At 42.1% G+C, this 14,526-nt stretch overlaps 1 protein-coding gene across 1 annotated transcript in view; it reads left to right on the top strand.

Moving 5' to 3' along the window:
* Nucleotides 1-492: 492 nt before the first annotated feature.
* Nucleotides 493-14,526, top strand: part of PHEX (phosphate regulating endopeptidase X-linked) — a 137,486-nt gene continuing 123,452 nt past the window's right edge. The window contains exons 1-3 of the mRNA XM_065414541.1: nt 493-616; nt 5,002-5,070; nt 9,500-9,661. Coding sequence (XP_065270613.1) covers nt 493-616; nt 5,002-5,070; nt 9,500-9,661 — 355 coding nt within the window. The remainder of the gene's footprint in view (nt 617-5,001; nt 5,071-9,499; nt 9,662-14,526) is intronic.

Below are 14,526 nucleotides of genomic sequence, written 5' to 3'. Positions count from 1 at the left end.
TCAGCAGATAATTAGGTTCTTTAAATAGGTGCAAGAAAAACCACTCCACCAATTTTAGTGTTAGAAAACGTTTGCTAGAAGTTTAGTTTTGATAGTAAAGGGTTTTATTGCTATATGTTTGAGTAGCTAAAATATCTGTTCAGCAATATTGTGAAATATTCATGTTCTGAACTGATAAAGGAAACTGTTAAGCGATTGGTTCACAGACTTTGCAGACAGCAAGAGCTGTAAATAAAGTAGTCACTGTTTGTCATCCCAAGTCCTGGTCAGAGGAAAACTTAAGACAGCCAGTGTTTAATGTGTGGCTTTTTTTCTTTTTGAGATAGAGTGTGGGCTAGGAAAGGGTTCATGACAGGAACTTTAAGTTGTAAATAAGAAAGTGACAGAAAAGACAGAGCTTATATATAGGGTTTGTGAATAGCTGAAATGCTGGCAAACCAGCAATGAAAAGAAAACAAGATTTCTTCTAGAGTGCTTTCTAAAACCATTCTAATGGAAGGAGAGGCAATGGGGAATTCAGCGCCAGGCGCAAAGAGGACTGTCAGCAAAGCCATTCGGATAGCCCTTGGCATGCTCATAAGTGGTATTATAGTGCTTGGCATTGCACTTTTCCTAGGTAAGTTAAAAGTTATACATTAGCAAAACTTAAACTCTCTCAAGGTTTTCTACTTCTTGCTGGAATGCAAGTACTATATGGCTTATCTATGCATAGTTTTGGCTATATTCACCATCCTTTCTCCTTCTGCTGTTTTATTTTAAATGGAAATGAAAATATTTCAATAAAGACATTTGTAAAACAAACTGTTATAGTTGGGAGCTGCAACACCAGCTAACATAGCTTTGAATACTTTATTTGAATATTCAGTAGAATGTACTCTATTAAGAATTGTGGTCTTTTATAGTTTGGGGAGAGACTGGTAAAATTATGTGTATCAGTAATGCTGATTAACTGATAGATTTTGACTAATATGGGTTAATATTTTCTGTTTGCAGAAAACTGAGCTATTATGTGTGTGCTTTATGGAATCACTTTGGTTATTCATTTCATTTGGTTTCCATTAGGATTTGACTAAATATTCTGCACATTTTTTTTAACAGTTAATGTTTTTCTGTGATGAATTGCGGAATCTTCCTTGGAAAGATGGTAATCCAATGCATGTTGGTTGAAATGAAACTATTTGCATCAGATTTATTAGCTACCATTGAACAGAGTGGAGAATATTTTCCTCTCCAGGATCTGGAGTTTGTTGTAAATGAATTTTGTGGGAATATTGTTTAAAGTACATAAACAGATCTATAAAATGATGTGGAATATATTGGGTTGTGCCAAAGATGCCTACTACTAAATGAAAACCATCTGGAAAAGCAGTATTTCCATAAAAGCTCAACAGGGTCAGATCCTCATGTGGAGTAAATCTGTAATTTGTTTTAATTTGAGAGAGCTATGCTGCTTTACCCCAGTTGTGAATCTGGCCTCTAAGGATATTAATGCATTTTATTTCTCTCACCTCTTTTATAGTCTTGTTTGAAAGATATACTAGCCCTAGACTCTATACTTAGAACCACTTTTTTAAATCTCCTGTGCATCAGCTGAAAACTTTCATGTGGAAAACTTGAAGCAACAGGCTACAGTACGTTGGTCCTGAGCCTGCAAACACGTACACATGAGTAACTGCACGTATAAAACAAGGAGTCTTGGGGAATTCAGTTGGACTGAATGAGTGTGAAACTTCATACATCTGTAACTTCTGGCAGAATCAAGTCCACAGTTTGAGTGCAAAATAGAATACCACACAGCTAGGAATAATTATAAAAAGAGGGCTTATTTTCTTCCTCTTTGTATTTATTACTTATAGATAATATATAACCTAAGTCACTAAAGTTCACTGAAGATGCAAGTTCTTTATCCAATGTTTAGACGTGAAAATGCAGGCAAAAATATGTAATGCTAAGGAGACAATTATATAAGAATAATGGGGGCCATCCTGCACCTAGTGGTCCAAACTCCCACTGACTTCTTTGGGAGCAGGATCAAGACCACCAGCACCCACAGCTCCCCTTCACCTTGCTGGGAGTTTTGGGTGCTCAGCATCTCTGAAAATCAATAAGAAGCTGGAAAAATTGTCTCTTTCTGACTAGTGGGGTTTCTTGTTTGTATTTTCTGCATAAAAACTCAAGTCCTCTAGCAAGACACTTAACAGCTACCAGAGTATACCAATAAACTTCCGATAGAGTCCTCTTCCAGGAATATCTGACATACATAGGAATTTTGGCACATCCCTGAACATCCCATCCATCTAGTTACCGCTGCACTGTCCCATTCTCTTGGGGGCCCTGCCGGGGGAGGGTAGCTTAAAATTCTGGCTATGATTCCATATAAAATGTGCCAACAGATGCCATAATGGAAATATACTGATTTCAGCAGAACTCCTGGACTCCAAGGACACACCCTTCCCTAGTCAACTTGGCCCCGGGCACTTTGAGAACCTGGCCATTCAGTTTGTCATTAAACATTTTTAGGAGCCCCTACTCCCGTATAAATTTAGTAACTCATGGCCCAGCCTGATCTCCTGCTCTGGTGGTAGGAGCAGAGGGCAAGGAAAGATCATTCTGCCCATTCCTTCTCTGGCAGCAAGATCAGAGAATAAGGCAATTTAAGGTTTGATTTCCATACCCTTTGCCCCTGCTTCACTGGTAGCTTTAGACTTCACAAACTGTAAAGTTAGTGAGATTATTTCTGTGGCATTTAAAGTCGTCGCACATTCAGGTATTTATACCACTTATTTTCTTAGAAGTCTGGAAATAACCTTAAGAAGTAGATGCAGAATAGATGTAATGTAATCACAATTGTATGTAATGTGAGGGAATAGGCCTGGCCGGCCTCCCTTATATTGCTTGAGATGCCGGTGAAAGCCCACAATACAGGCCTTTGCAGGCCGCAGGCCTGAACTAAACTAAGCAACACAGCCTTCTGCCAAGTTCGGTCAGGGGTTATGATCAGAGGAGGGAGGGGGAAGAAATGTGGAGAGCCCTAGCAAAATAACAGCTTGTGTGGCAAAATATCAGCTTGTCTGTTATTGGCAGCGGAAATATAACGGCTTGTTGATGAAATATAATAACCGCTTGTGTGAAGAAATTAGTTCTAGCTAAATGTTAACTTCTCCTGTAATTCCAGCTAAATGCAAAACTAGCCAATTAGATACCTTCTTTGGGCGTCCTGTCAACTCCTCCCCGGTACACTGACCATAACGCCCGGAAGGTACCATGCACTCTTCCGAGAATGTACCCTAGCTGGTGCCAAGTTTTGACCGCATCAGGCTTCTCAAGAAGCCCCCCCACCCAATATGCACCCAATTCTCGGAAAAATAATGAGGAAGGTACCGAAAAAAGGGAACAGACCCCAACTCTTTTATTTTCCTATTGACGTATAATTTGTACGATGTTTGCGGTTTGTAAGAATAAAAGCAGCCTGCGAGCTGTGATCGTGGGTGTAGTTTCTGACTGCAACCCCCAACGCGTTGGTATGTATTGCAATAAACTGACCTCAGGCTTGAGTCTGTGAACTAAAATCAATGCGTGTTTTTCCAGGACAGTAATAATGGGTTCTGGTAACATCAGATGGCAAAACAATTGAGCTCATCAAAACTTTTCAACTGAAATAGTTTCCCTCAAAAAAAATAGGGGTTAATCAAAAACAAAAATGTTTTTTTCAAATTTTTATTTTTTTTAAGGAAATTTCTAAACAAATCAAAATGTTTTGTTTTTGTATTGAAATTTTGTTTTGCTTTTTGAAAACCAACACAGTTTTCAGATTTCATAAATATCAGATTTTCCCCAGCTCCCTTCTTCCTCTTCTTTTCCCCTTTTAACACTGAGCGCAACAGAATGGATAAGGGCTAGGCTTCTTTTTTCACTTTATAAGATTTCCCCCTTTTTCTTCTCGGTATCTTTTCAAAAGTTGGAGAACTTTTGAAATGTTATAAACTGTAAAAAGGAAAAAAAAAAAAGAATTCCTCCTAAACACACAACCTGCCCCCCCCAACCCCCCCCCAAAGATCTTGGGTGTGTGTTATTCATTTTAATGCACTGAGGAAATAGGAGAGAGAGGAGGAAAAACAAAAATTTGCAGGTTTTCAAAAAATATTTAGAGAAAATTTTGAAGAAACAAAAAGCTATCCCCTTTCAAACCACATGAAACAGAGACAACTGATACATTTCAACATTTTTTTCCATTTTTTTCCCTCGCTTTGTTAGACCAGATCTACAAGACAGCAACACTCAAAGGATTTATTACTTTAGTTCCCAGAGGAATTGCACATATATTTTGTGGATAACCTTTTGAAATATTAGACTTCGAAAGCTTCTGAAAACCAGTAAAGAAGCTAAAGCACGGTAGCTGTCTGAAGCCTCTGAAAAGCTATGGTTCTACTGAAAATTACTAGGGACACCGTAAAGCCATTTTGTTTATTTTTTAAATTACCATACTGGTCTTGTTTTAAAAAAATGCAGTGTTCTGCTGCAAGAGAATCTACACGAAGTTGCAGTGACCATTGGGTGTGAGATCTTCCAAGCTGGCAAATAAACAATGTGTTGGAGTCAGTCCAAGAACTAGCATCTCTGGTACACTGGCTTTCCACCAGTGAGGCCCTAGTGTTAGCCATTAATGTTGTCTGAAGGTGAGGTGCCTGCTTTTTCATGCTGCTATTTTTAGAGTTATGAAAAACAAAATGGCAGCACCTGTTTCATAGAGTCATAGGATTTAAGGCCATAAAGGACAACCAGATCATCTAGTCTGACCTTCTGTTTAATGGCCTGTTTATATACACCATCCAGCACGTACAATTTATTGAGACGAGGTATTCATACCAAGTAAAAAGTTACATTCTGTAGTATGTATATGGCAGGGTGATCAAACTACAGAGTTCATGATGTTTGACTCAAAATGCTAACAATTAATTCATTGCAGTACAAATTATCCCAATTTGTTTTTCCATTTTGCAGTTAGCCAAGGACTTATAAACCTTCATCCTAAGCAACAGTATTGCTTGACTTCAGAATGCATTGAAGCTGGTAAGCAACAATTTTCAATCCTGTTTTGTATCATAATTACAATACTTTGGCTGAGTGAAATATTGATAGTATTCTATGGTTCCATGATGCCTTTTAACTCAAGAAGGCTTGGTAACAATGAATACATGTTAAGATCATTTAAAAACCAATGCAGCAGTAATTTACTCTAGTTCTATTTTGCTTTTGTTTTTGTATTGCTATCATGTTCTACTGTATCCTGTCTTTTTTGCTGTAGGCCTAGTGTTGAATAAAGTCACTTTTAGGAATGCTCATATTAATTAAGTTTCCTTTTCAGTAGCTAGCAAAGTAACTAATCAGCAAAATGTTAATGATCACCTAGATGCTGTAGGGCCTGTTCTAGCAAATTCTTAATACCAAGTGTGGTGACAAGAGCCCTGATGCCGCAGTGTAAGGGTGTTGACTCACCCCTGCGGCACCTCCTGTTGGTCATCCTTGGGAATTAGCTCATTTTCCAGCCAGGAGCACCCTCTGCAGGCCAGAGATCCACCTTACTGCTGGGCCCCATGTCCCTTTCCCAGGACCCAGTTCCCCTTTCTCTGGGGTGCTGCCCCCTTGGCAGTCACCCCACCCACTATCCCCACTTCACCTCAGTCCTGGCTACTGCCAGTCCTCATCTAGCCCCCATTCACTGGGGCAGACTGCAGTGTATAAGCCACTTATCACAGGCAAAGGGGTTTGGACCTGCTGCCTCTGGCTACCCATGGGCTGCCCCCTACAACCCAGTACCTAATAGGCCTTACCAGGCCTGTAGCCTGGGGCTTTCCTAGGCCAGAGTTAGCCCTACTCCACTCCAGATAACTGGTTAAGCTCCCTGCAGCCAGGCCCTTCTCTCTCTGAATGGAGAGAGAGAGACTGTCTGCTTGAGCTCCTGGCTCAAGCCTTTATAGAGCCAGCTGGGCCCTGATTGGGGCGTGGCCCCAGCTGAGCCTGCTTCCTCCCAATCAGCCCAGGCGTCTTGCCCTTCCACAGCCCTTCTCCAGGGCTGTTTTAAACCCCCCAGGACAGGAACGGGTAACTACCCTGCTACATGCAGCTTGTTGTACCTATTGGATTCCGGGAAGTGGGCGGGCAAAGCCCACCCACTGCTAAAGGATCCCCCCCCAGCCTAAGGGGAGGACCCACAGGACCTAAAACCCAAATGATTCCGGGGGACAACTAATGTAAAAACAGGGACAGGAGTGCGATTAAAGGGTCAAAAGAAGGGAACCTGACGGGGACATCGAGCAGAGAACCCCGGACAGCGCCCACTGCTCCTCAAAGGTGTCAAGGGAGCCAGTGGACGCCGCCCAGAGGAACTCTGCCCGGATACGTGAACGGACAGAGGATCGGAAACAGGCCCCACAGTCACAGGAAGCTCCATCGGCCAACCTCCTCTCCCTGGTTTTATAGATGGCCTGTTTAGCCAGGACCAAGAGGATGTTGACCAGGAGGTCCCGTGACTTTGTGGGGCCACGGATAGGGAGTGCATAAATGAGAAGGTGAGGGGAAAAGTGTAACCAAAACCACAACATAATGTCAGTGAGGAGCCGGTGTAGGGGCTGCAACCTGGCACACTCCAAGTAAACGTGAGCCAGGGTCTCCCTCACGCCGCAGAAAGGACAGGTGTCAGGGACAGGGGTAAACCGCGCCAAGTACACGCCCGTGCTCACGGCCCCATGAAGGAGCCGCCAACTGACATCCCCGGCGGGGCTCGGGACCAAGGTGGAATAGAGGCTGGCCCACCGGGGCTTCTCACCCTCGACAGGTGGCAGGAGGTCCCGCCACTTCGTATCGGGGCGGGACACGAGGGTGAGGAAGTGAAGAGTGTGGAGCACGAGCGTGTATAGATGTTTCCTTGGCTCGGTCAGGAAACGAACCGGCTGCAAGCCAGCTTGTTGTATGCAGGCAGACTGCTGTGGTTATTTTTGCAGCATGGGGCCTATGGTGGCAGTAAATGTTTGCAGGCAAAGGGCCTTATAAAGCCAGGGTGAAATTTTCTAAACTGTTCAGCTTTGGCTTAATCCTGTTCCCACTGAAAACAGTGTGGGTTGTCCAATTGACTTTAATGAGAGCAAAGTTAGACCAATGCTTATTATGTTTGAAAATCCGACTGTCAAGGTATTTAATTAGAAACAAAGTTGACAATATGGTATCTTTTGGGGGTATTTTTTCATGCCTCATAATGTATGGAGTTTGGATTGCATTTGAAACTTTGAATGTTTAGCTGAACTTCTTGAGACTACAAAATTGGTTTGGAAATCTCATGAAAACAAACTTTTTCATCAGTTTTTCTACAGTTACTATTTCTACTTTGCCCTTTGCAATAACAACTTTTTGGGGGTATTTGGGCACTTTTACTTGCAGCTGAACCCTGAAAGATATGAGAGAGAGAGAGAGAGAAAATAGGAAGCAATAGGGTGGAATAAACTGACTAAATATTTAAGAACCTTAAAAAATATGGGGTTTATTTTGAAAAATAATAGGGGCCCATATTTTATCTGAACCATTTTTCCTGTTTCTTATGTTTGTTAGTTGTGCTAATGTATGACTGACCTTAATTTTTTTTGCTGGATCAACAAAAATTGTCATTCTGCACAATTTGCACACTGCACAGAGTCCAGAGTCAGAACTGGAGAGCTACTTGACTCAACAGTCTTACTTCAAAAAGCAATGAGTAGTGAATCCCTTCAGTGTATTCTTGAGGTCTAGGTCACAGCTTGTCTTACAACTATTCAAAAGCTGTACAATAATTGCCTAAGGGCAAAGCATCCAGTAAGCACTATCCACCTCTACCCCGATATAACGTGACCCGATATAACATGAATTTGGATATAACGTGGTAAAGCAGCGCTCCAGGGGGGGTGGGGCTGCGCACTCCGGCGGATCAAAGCAAGTTCGATATAACACAGTTTCACCTATAACGTGGTAAGATTTTTTTGGCTCCCGAGAACAGCGTTACATCGGGGTAGAGGTGTATGTAGTAAAGATGGGCCCAAGCTATACAGTACAGATATGGATTAGGCTCTTCACTTTCAAGGGAGTTCAGAGTTTCAGTTTTAGTTCAACTTTGTCTCTAATATTTGAGACATCACAAGTAGAGTGCAGAGGAGTGCTGAATGTATGGGAAGGTTAAAGGAGGTGGTTGCATGTGTTATAAAGGACAAAGACTATCTTTGGACTAACCTAGAGTATGCTTTATTGATTTCTTTACAAATCTGTGTGTGCTTGCTGGAGGCTTTGAAGGAAGAAACGGTGTAATGTTATTTAGGGTGCAAATAGGGACAGTTCTGATTTAATAAGAACCAAACCAACCTTCATCAAAACTCCAACCAAACCAATCCCGAACTTTCTCTCTTTGTAGTTATCCAATGAACATTTAAAAATTCCACACTGACAAAGTTATTGTAATGGCAATTCCAACCTAAGTAAAACTAGCAGGTACTGGAAATATTACCACAAAAAGCCTGTGAATCTTATCAGGCTTCCGGTCCAACTTTCAGAGCAAAATTATTTGGATAAACTTCAAAATGTATGGATGTTTAGCCAAACTGAGCTGAACCTCTGAATCTTTTGAGTTATATCCATCATAGGTGCAAGTGGCTTCTTCTGTGCCTGAGAGAAGCAATGTTTTTTAGATTTCAAACCTATTCTGATTGATAGTGAAGTGGGGACAAGAAAACTGCTCAGTATCCTATTCCATGCACGCCATCCAAATCAGATAATCTAGCTATCACATGCATATTTATGCCATAATCATTTATTATGGAATTTGATTTTTACTGATAACCAGGAGAGGGATTGTTTGGCTATATGGCTCAAAAAAAACTTTCTAAAAGCCACTGACTATTAGACTTGATGTCTTTATCAGAAGAGTCTGATCTCTAATAATAATCAGTGGGCATTCAGTCATAAAGATTAAACAGCAGGTATTTTCTTTCCTCTCTTCAAAGGTAATAAATAATTTTACACATTTTCCTTTAGTGCTATGCTGCTGCAGGTAAAGAATGTATAATTTTGGGGTGTGCTAATTACAGCCTGTTTGACATGCTCTGATATTAAATGCCTAGACAGACTTCACTCTATCCTTGCAAGATGGAGATTCCATTTCTATTCAGGTTCTATAAATTCAGTTTTTTGTAGATCTGTTTGCAGTGATCATCTCATAACAATCAATGGCAGGTTTGTCCAAATTAGTTATTACAATGAATGCACAAATATTTTGGCTGTTATTTAGTTTATGTATGGGCAAAGTTAGATTCTGGAAACAGCAAGACCACAGTAAGCCAGGGAATGATCTTTATCCTTCAGATGAGGGTGAAAAGTCTTGCTTGGATAACTGACGTATGTTAACTATCATTTTGGGAATATAATCTGGCATAATTTTCTGTTTTGCTAAAAATAATCCATAAATCCATGTGATACTTTATAGCGGCCTCCATCTTAAGTAAAATAAACCAGTCTGTGGATCCCTGTGAGAATTTTTATCGGTTTGCCTGTGATGGCTGGACATCTAATAATCCCATTCCTGAAGACTCGTCAAACTATGGAGTTTATCCTTGGCTGAGGAACAATGTGGACCTCAAGTTGAAAGGTAAATATGTTCTTTCTGAAAGCAATAAGAGCTCTTTTCACTGCAGCTTGTTAGCTGGCTTTATATAGAATGAATATTGACTCCATGCTCTTCCTTCATTTAGATTTATGTTGAATAACATCCAACAGAACAACATCACATTCTCTTTTCATTGCATTTTTTGCTGATGCCTTTGATAAGAGTACGTTAAAAGAAAACAACATAAGAAAAACACACTGTGAATGGGGTGGGAGGGAGAAGAATGTTTTTGCTGGCAACCCAATGAAACATGAATCCAGTAACCCATTGTGTGTACAACAGAGAATTATACCGAAGGGAAAGACAGCAGGATTTGATCAGATACTTCTTAGGCCATGTTTACAGTAGGGAAATTTTCAAAACCTTTTCTCACCGGTTCAGTTGAAAGGGAACTAAAATTAATGGGATCTCTGGGATCCATTTTTGCCACCGTTTTTGAAAAGCACTTAATGAAATGGTAGTAAAAATGAGTCTGTCTGTCCAAGCTTTCTCTACACTGGGGATATCACTGGTTTTAACAGTTTACAACTCATGCAATTTTTAAATTTCCTCAGTATAGACAAAGACTTAGTGAAATGCACTAGCCTGATTGTCACAGAAAGTGAACAGAGAGCTGTCCACATGCTACAAATGTGACTTCTCTGTTACATGGTGATTGTCACATAGCATTGTATTTTCCTCGCCAACATATTCTTTTAGAGCAATATTGTGCAGTTACCTTCACTCAGTATTATTCATGATCTTTTTTCTGCTTTCTGTGTTTATTTGATCACTGATATTTTAAGTCAAAGCTCATTTTACCTGAGGCAGTGGCGTAGCTGTGCCTACAGACTGTTTGAAGAACTATGTTTTGCAATGTTCTGAGCATGTTTACTTAATTTGTTGACGTAGAATGGCAGATCAGATCTTAGTATTCTGCTTCATTTAAATTCCTTAGCCAGTTGGTAAATAAGCCATCTAGGTGTGTGGCTCCCATTAAAATACCTGAACTGTCATCAGAAAAACAGAAAACTGTTTATGAGAATGTGCGTCTGGAGAAAAAAATAGCCTGAAGTGGATATGTGTAGGGAGGTAGATATTTTTATCTGAACATGACCTGACTTTTTGCTGGACTCCGTAGCAATGCCACCTCAGCAGGAAGTTCTACAAGGAAGAAGGATGATGTTGATTGTTAGGTAGGAAAAAGTGTCAGATTTTTATAATCTTGACTAAAACTGTGAGTCATGTAACGGAAGGGAGACTGTTGTGCAAGATTTAATATTATCCTTTAAGTGCCTTAACATAGCACAGTGAAAACGTGTTGTTGAAATAACAACAACCTACTCTGAGCGCAGCAGATTGGAGAGTGATCAGCACTTTTGTGTTGCATTAAAATAGATTTATTGGATTTATTGTCCTCAGGGATTTTTTGGTGCATCTTACGGGCCTTCTCCAACTAACTTTCTTCAGTAAGGTCAGCATACAATGCATGTTCATTCTAGATACCATTAACTGTTTTTATAGCTGTGCTCAGTTACAAATACTATAGAACAGGGGTCGGCAACGTTCGGCACGCGGCTCGCCAGGGTAAGCACCCTGGCGGGCTGGGCCAGTTTTATTTACCTGCTGACGCAGCAGGTTCGGCCGATCGCGGCCCCCACTGGCCGCGGTTCACCGTCCCGGGCCAATGGGGTGGCGGGAAGCGGCGCGGGCGAGCGATGTGCTGGCCGCGGCTTCTCGCCGCCCCCATTGGCCCGGGGCGGCGAACCGCGGCCAGTGGGGGCCGCGATCTGCCGAACCTGCCGCATCAGCAGGTAAATAAAACTGGCCCGGCCCGCCAGGGTGCTTACCCTGGTGAGCCGCGTGCCAAACGTTGCCGACCCCTGCTATAGAACATGATTTAATGATTGCTGTGTTAGTTCTTTCTTGAGGATGCCTTTGAACCAGTAAAACTATTGCTGGAAACTGGTTTAAGTTTTGCTTTTCTAATCTTACTGCTGCCAAAACGACACATTAGGTAGCTTCATGTCATTCACAGACTGCAACCTTACATAAGCCTGATTTAATTAGCATTGTAGCAAGGTTTATTCAGCCACTGTGGACCATTACTATAAACTACAATATATGTCACCTTTCACTAGAGCTGGGCAAAATTGTTTGGTGTATTTGCTGAAAAATGCTATATTGCTCAACCCAAAACTTTTTGCAAGTTTGATCAAAAGTTTTCCAGGTCTAGATTGAGAAAAGAGACTGTATGTGTTTGTTCCCCCTTGTCACCTTTAGTCCAGTGGGCAGGACACTTGTATGGAACATGGTGGACTCAGGTTAGAATACCCATTCTGGAACAGAGACTTGAACCCAGGTGGGTGCTCTAACCACCAGGCTATAGGCTATTCTAGGGTAGGCTGATCTCAGTCTCTCCTGTTGAAGCTAATCCACTTTGTATAAATGCTTACATATTCATTGGAGCAAGGACTTCAAGTCTGGCCCCTGCCGAGGGAGTGCCCTAATTTAGGCTATTGGCTATTTTGTCCTGCTCTCAGTCTTTCCTGTTGAAGCAGCTCCACTTTGTATAATTACAGTAGAACTTCAGAGTTATGAACACCTGGGGAATGGAGGTTGTTTGTAACTCTGAAATGTTTGTAACTCTGAACAAAACATTATGGTTGTTCTTTCAAAAGTTTACAAGTGAACATTGACTTAATACAGCTTTGAAACTTCACTATGCAGAAGAAAAATGCTGCTTTTAACCATCTTAATTTAGATTAAACAAGCACAGAAGCAGTTTCCTTCCCTTGTCAAATCTTTTTTAAACTTTCCCTTTATTTTTTTTTTTTAGTAGTTTACATTTAACACAGTACTGTACTGTATTTGCCTATTTTTTTGGTCTTTGCTGCTGCCTGATTGTGTACTTCCAGTTCCAAATGAGGTGTGTGGTTGACTGGTCAGTTTGTAACTCTGGTATTACATGCATCTGATGAAGTGGGTATTCACCCACGAAAGTTTATGCTCCAATACGTCTTGTTAGTCTATAAGGTGCCACAGGACTCTTTGTTGCTTTCTGGTGTTAGTAACTCTGAGGTTCTACTGTACATAAATATTCACTGTGCCAGAGAGAGAGAGTGAAAATGACTCTATAGCCTAGTGATGCAGGCACTAACCTGGGAGGGTAGCAGATGTGGATTCAAATCCCTCCTCTGAATCAGGCAGAGGGAAGATGGACATCCCAGGCAAGTGCCCTAAACCAGTGGTTCTCAAAGCCGGTCCGCCGCTTGTTCAGGGAAAGCCCCTGGCGGTCCGGCCAGTTTGTTTACCTGCCGCGTCCGCAGGTTCAGCTGATCGCGGCTCCCACTGGCCACGGTTTGCCGCTCCAGGCCAATGGGGGCTGCGGGAAGCAGCGCGGGCTGAGGGATGTGCTGGCTGCCCTTTCTGCATCCCCCATTGGCCTGGAGCGGCGAACCGCGGCCAGTGGGAGCCGCGATCGGCCGAACCTGCGGACGCGGCAGGTGAACAAACCAGCCCAGCCCGCCAGGGACTTTCCCTGAACAAGGGCGAACCGGCTTTGAGACCCACTGCCCTAAACACTAAGCTAAAGGGTGTAACTCCTCCCTTTCCACAGTTTCAGAATCCATTTTTTTTCTGAAGTTTTGGTTTGCTGGCCAAACTGAAAAATAAATTATTTGCTCAGCCCTTGTTAGAAGGGCTAGTACCCCCAAAACAGATAACACTAGTGAAGGAAACCATGCTAAACCTCATATTGAAACATTTTTGGGAGGTGGGTTTAGTGAAGCAGGGATCAGCAACATGGAAAGAAAAGGGAAGGGGAATGAGGGGGACAGGGCAGGGGAGAAGAGGATAAGAGGGGCAGGTGTGGAGTGAAGCTGAGGTGAAGAGACTTGGCAGGGAGGGAAAGGGTTGAAGCAAACAGCCAATCAGCCCAGGGTAGAGCAGTGGTTCTCAACCTATTTACCATTGTGGGCTGCATCCGATACTACCTCTATGGCCCTGAGGATGTCACGTGGGCCGTAGCTCTGTGCTGATTGGGCCAAAAGCAGGCCACAGGTTGAGAACCACTGAGGTAGAGAAAGTCCAATCAAAAGTGTAGGAAATGCTCTAAGTGTGCTTCTGCTCTAACCAGCGGGAGACTCTGACGGGTTTCTCTCTGCAGTTTCCCCCCAGGATGACATAGTGGGGTGGAGGGGAAGCATTGCCTGGGTCCTAGTGCCTCTATATTGTGTGTGTTGTTCTCTGCTGTATAGTTCCCAGCCCCCCTGCTCAACTCCATTTTACAACCTCCCACCAGTGCAGCAGTCCCTGCTTTGGCTGCTTCTGCTCCTTTCAGTGGGAGCTGATGAGTGCTCAGCATCTTTGGAAATCAGGCCCCTTATTTATGGGCCTAAATATGGACTTGAAAAACCTAACTTTAGGCACTCACATGGAAAAATTTGGCCTCGGTCTTCTAACTACTCTCAGTGGCACCTTGCATTCTATTGTAGTTGTCCGTCCCTGTTTAACATCTAGTTGTAGACTAGGAAAAAAATCTTTAAAGGACTATTTACTACTTAAGTTCCAGGTTATGAAATATTTACCACATGAAAGAAAACTATTAATCTTTCTCTGATAACATAGTTTGGGCATGTTTTGTTGTAGTTGTGTCAGACCCAGGATACTAGAGAGACAAGGTGTGGGTGATGTAATATCTTTTATTGGGCCAACTTGATATTACCTCATCCACCTTGCCTCTCTCATAGTTGGCGCAGAAAGTCATGTTTTTAATATTTATATTCTTTGATGATATGATATAGATGGAAGGCAATTTTTTATGGAATGTTCTTACTTAAAATGAAATATTTTCTGCTCTATTTACT

Source organism: Emys orbicularis, chromosome 1, assembly GCF_028017835.1.
Source record: "Emys orbicularis isolate rEmyOrb1 chromosome 1, rEmyOrb1.hap1, whole genome shotgun sequence".
In the NCBI taxonomy this organism is placed as follows: domain Eukaryota; kingdom Metazoa; phylum Chordata; order Testudines; family Emydidae; genus Emys; species Emys orbicularis.
This window is presented reverse-complemented; position numbering and strand designations above follow the sequence as displayed.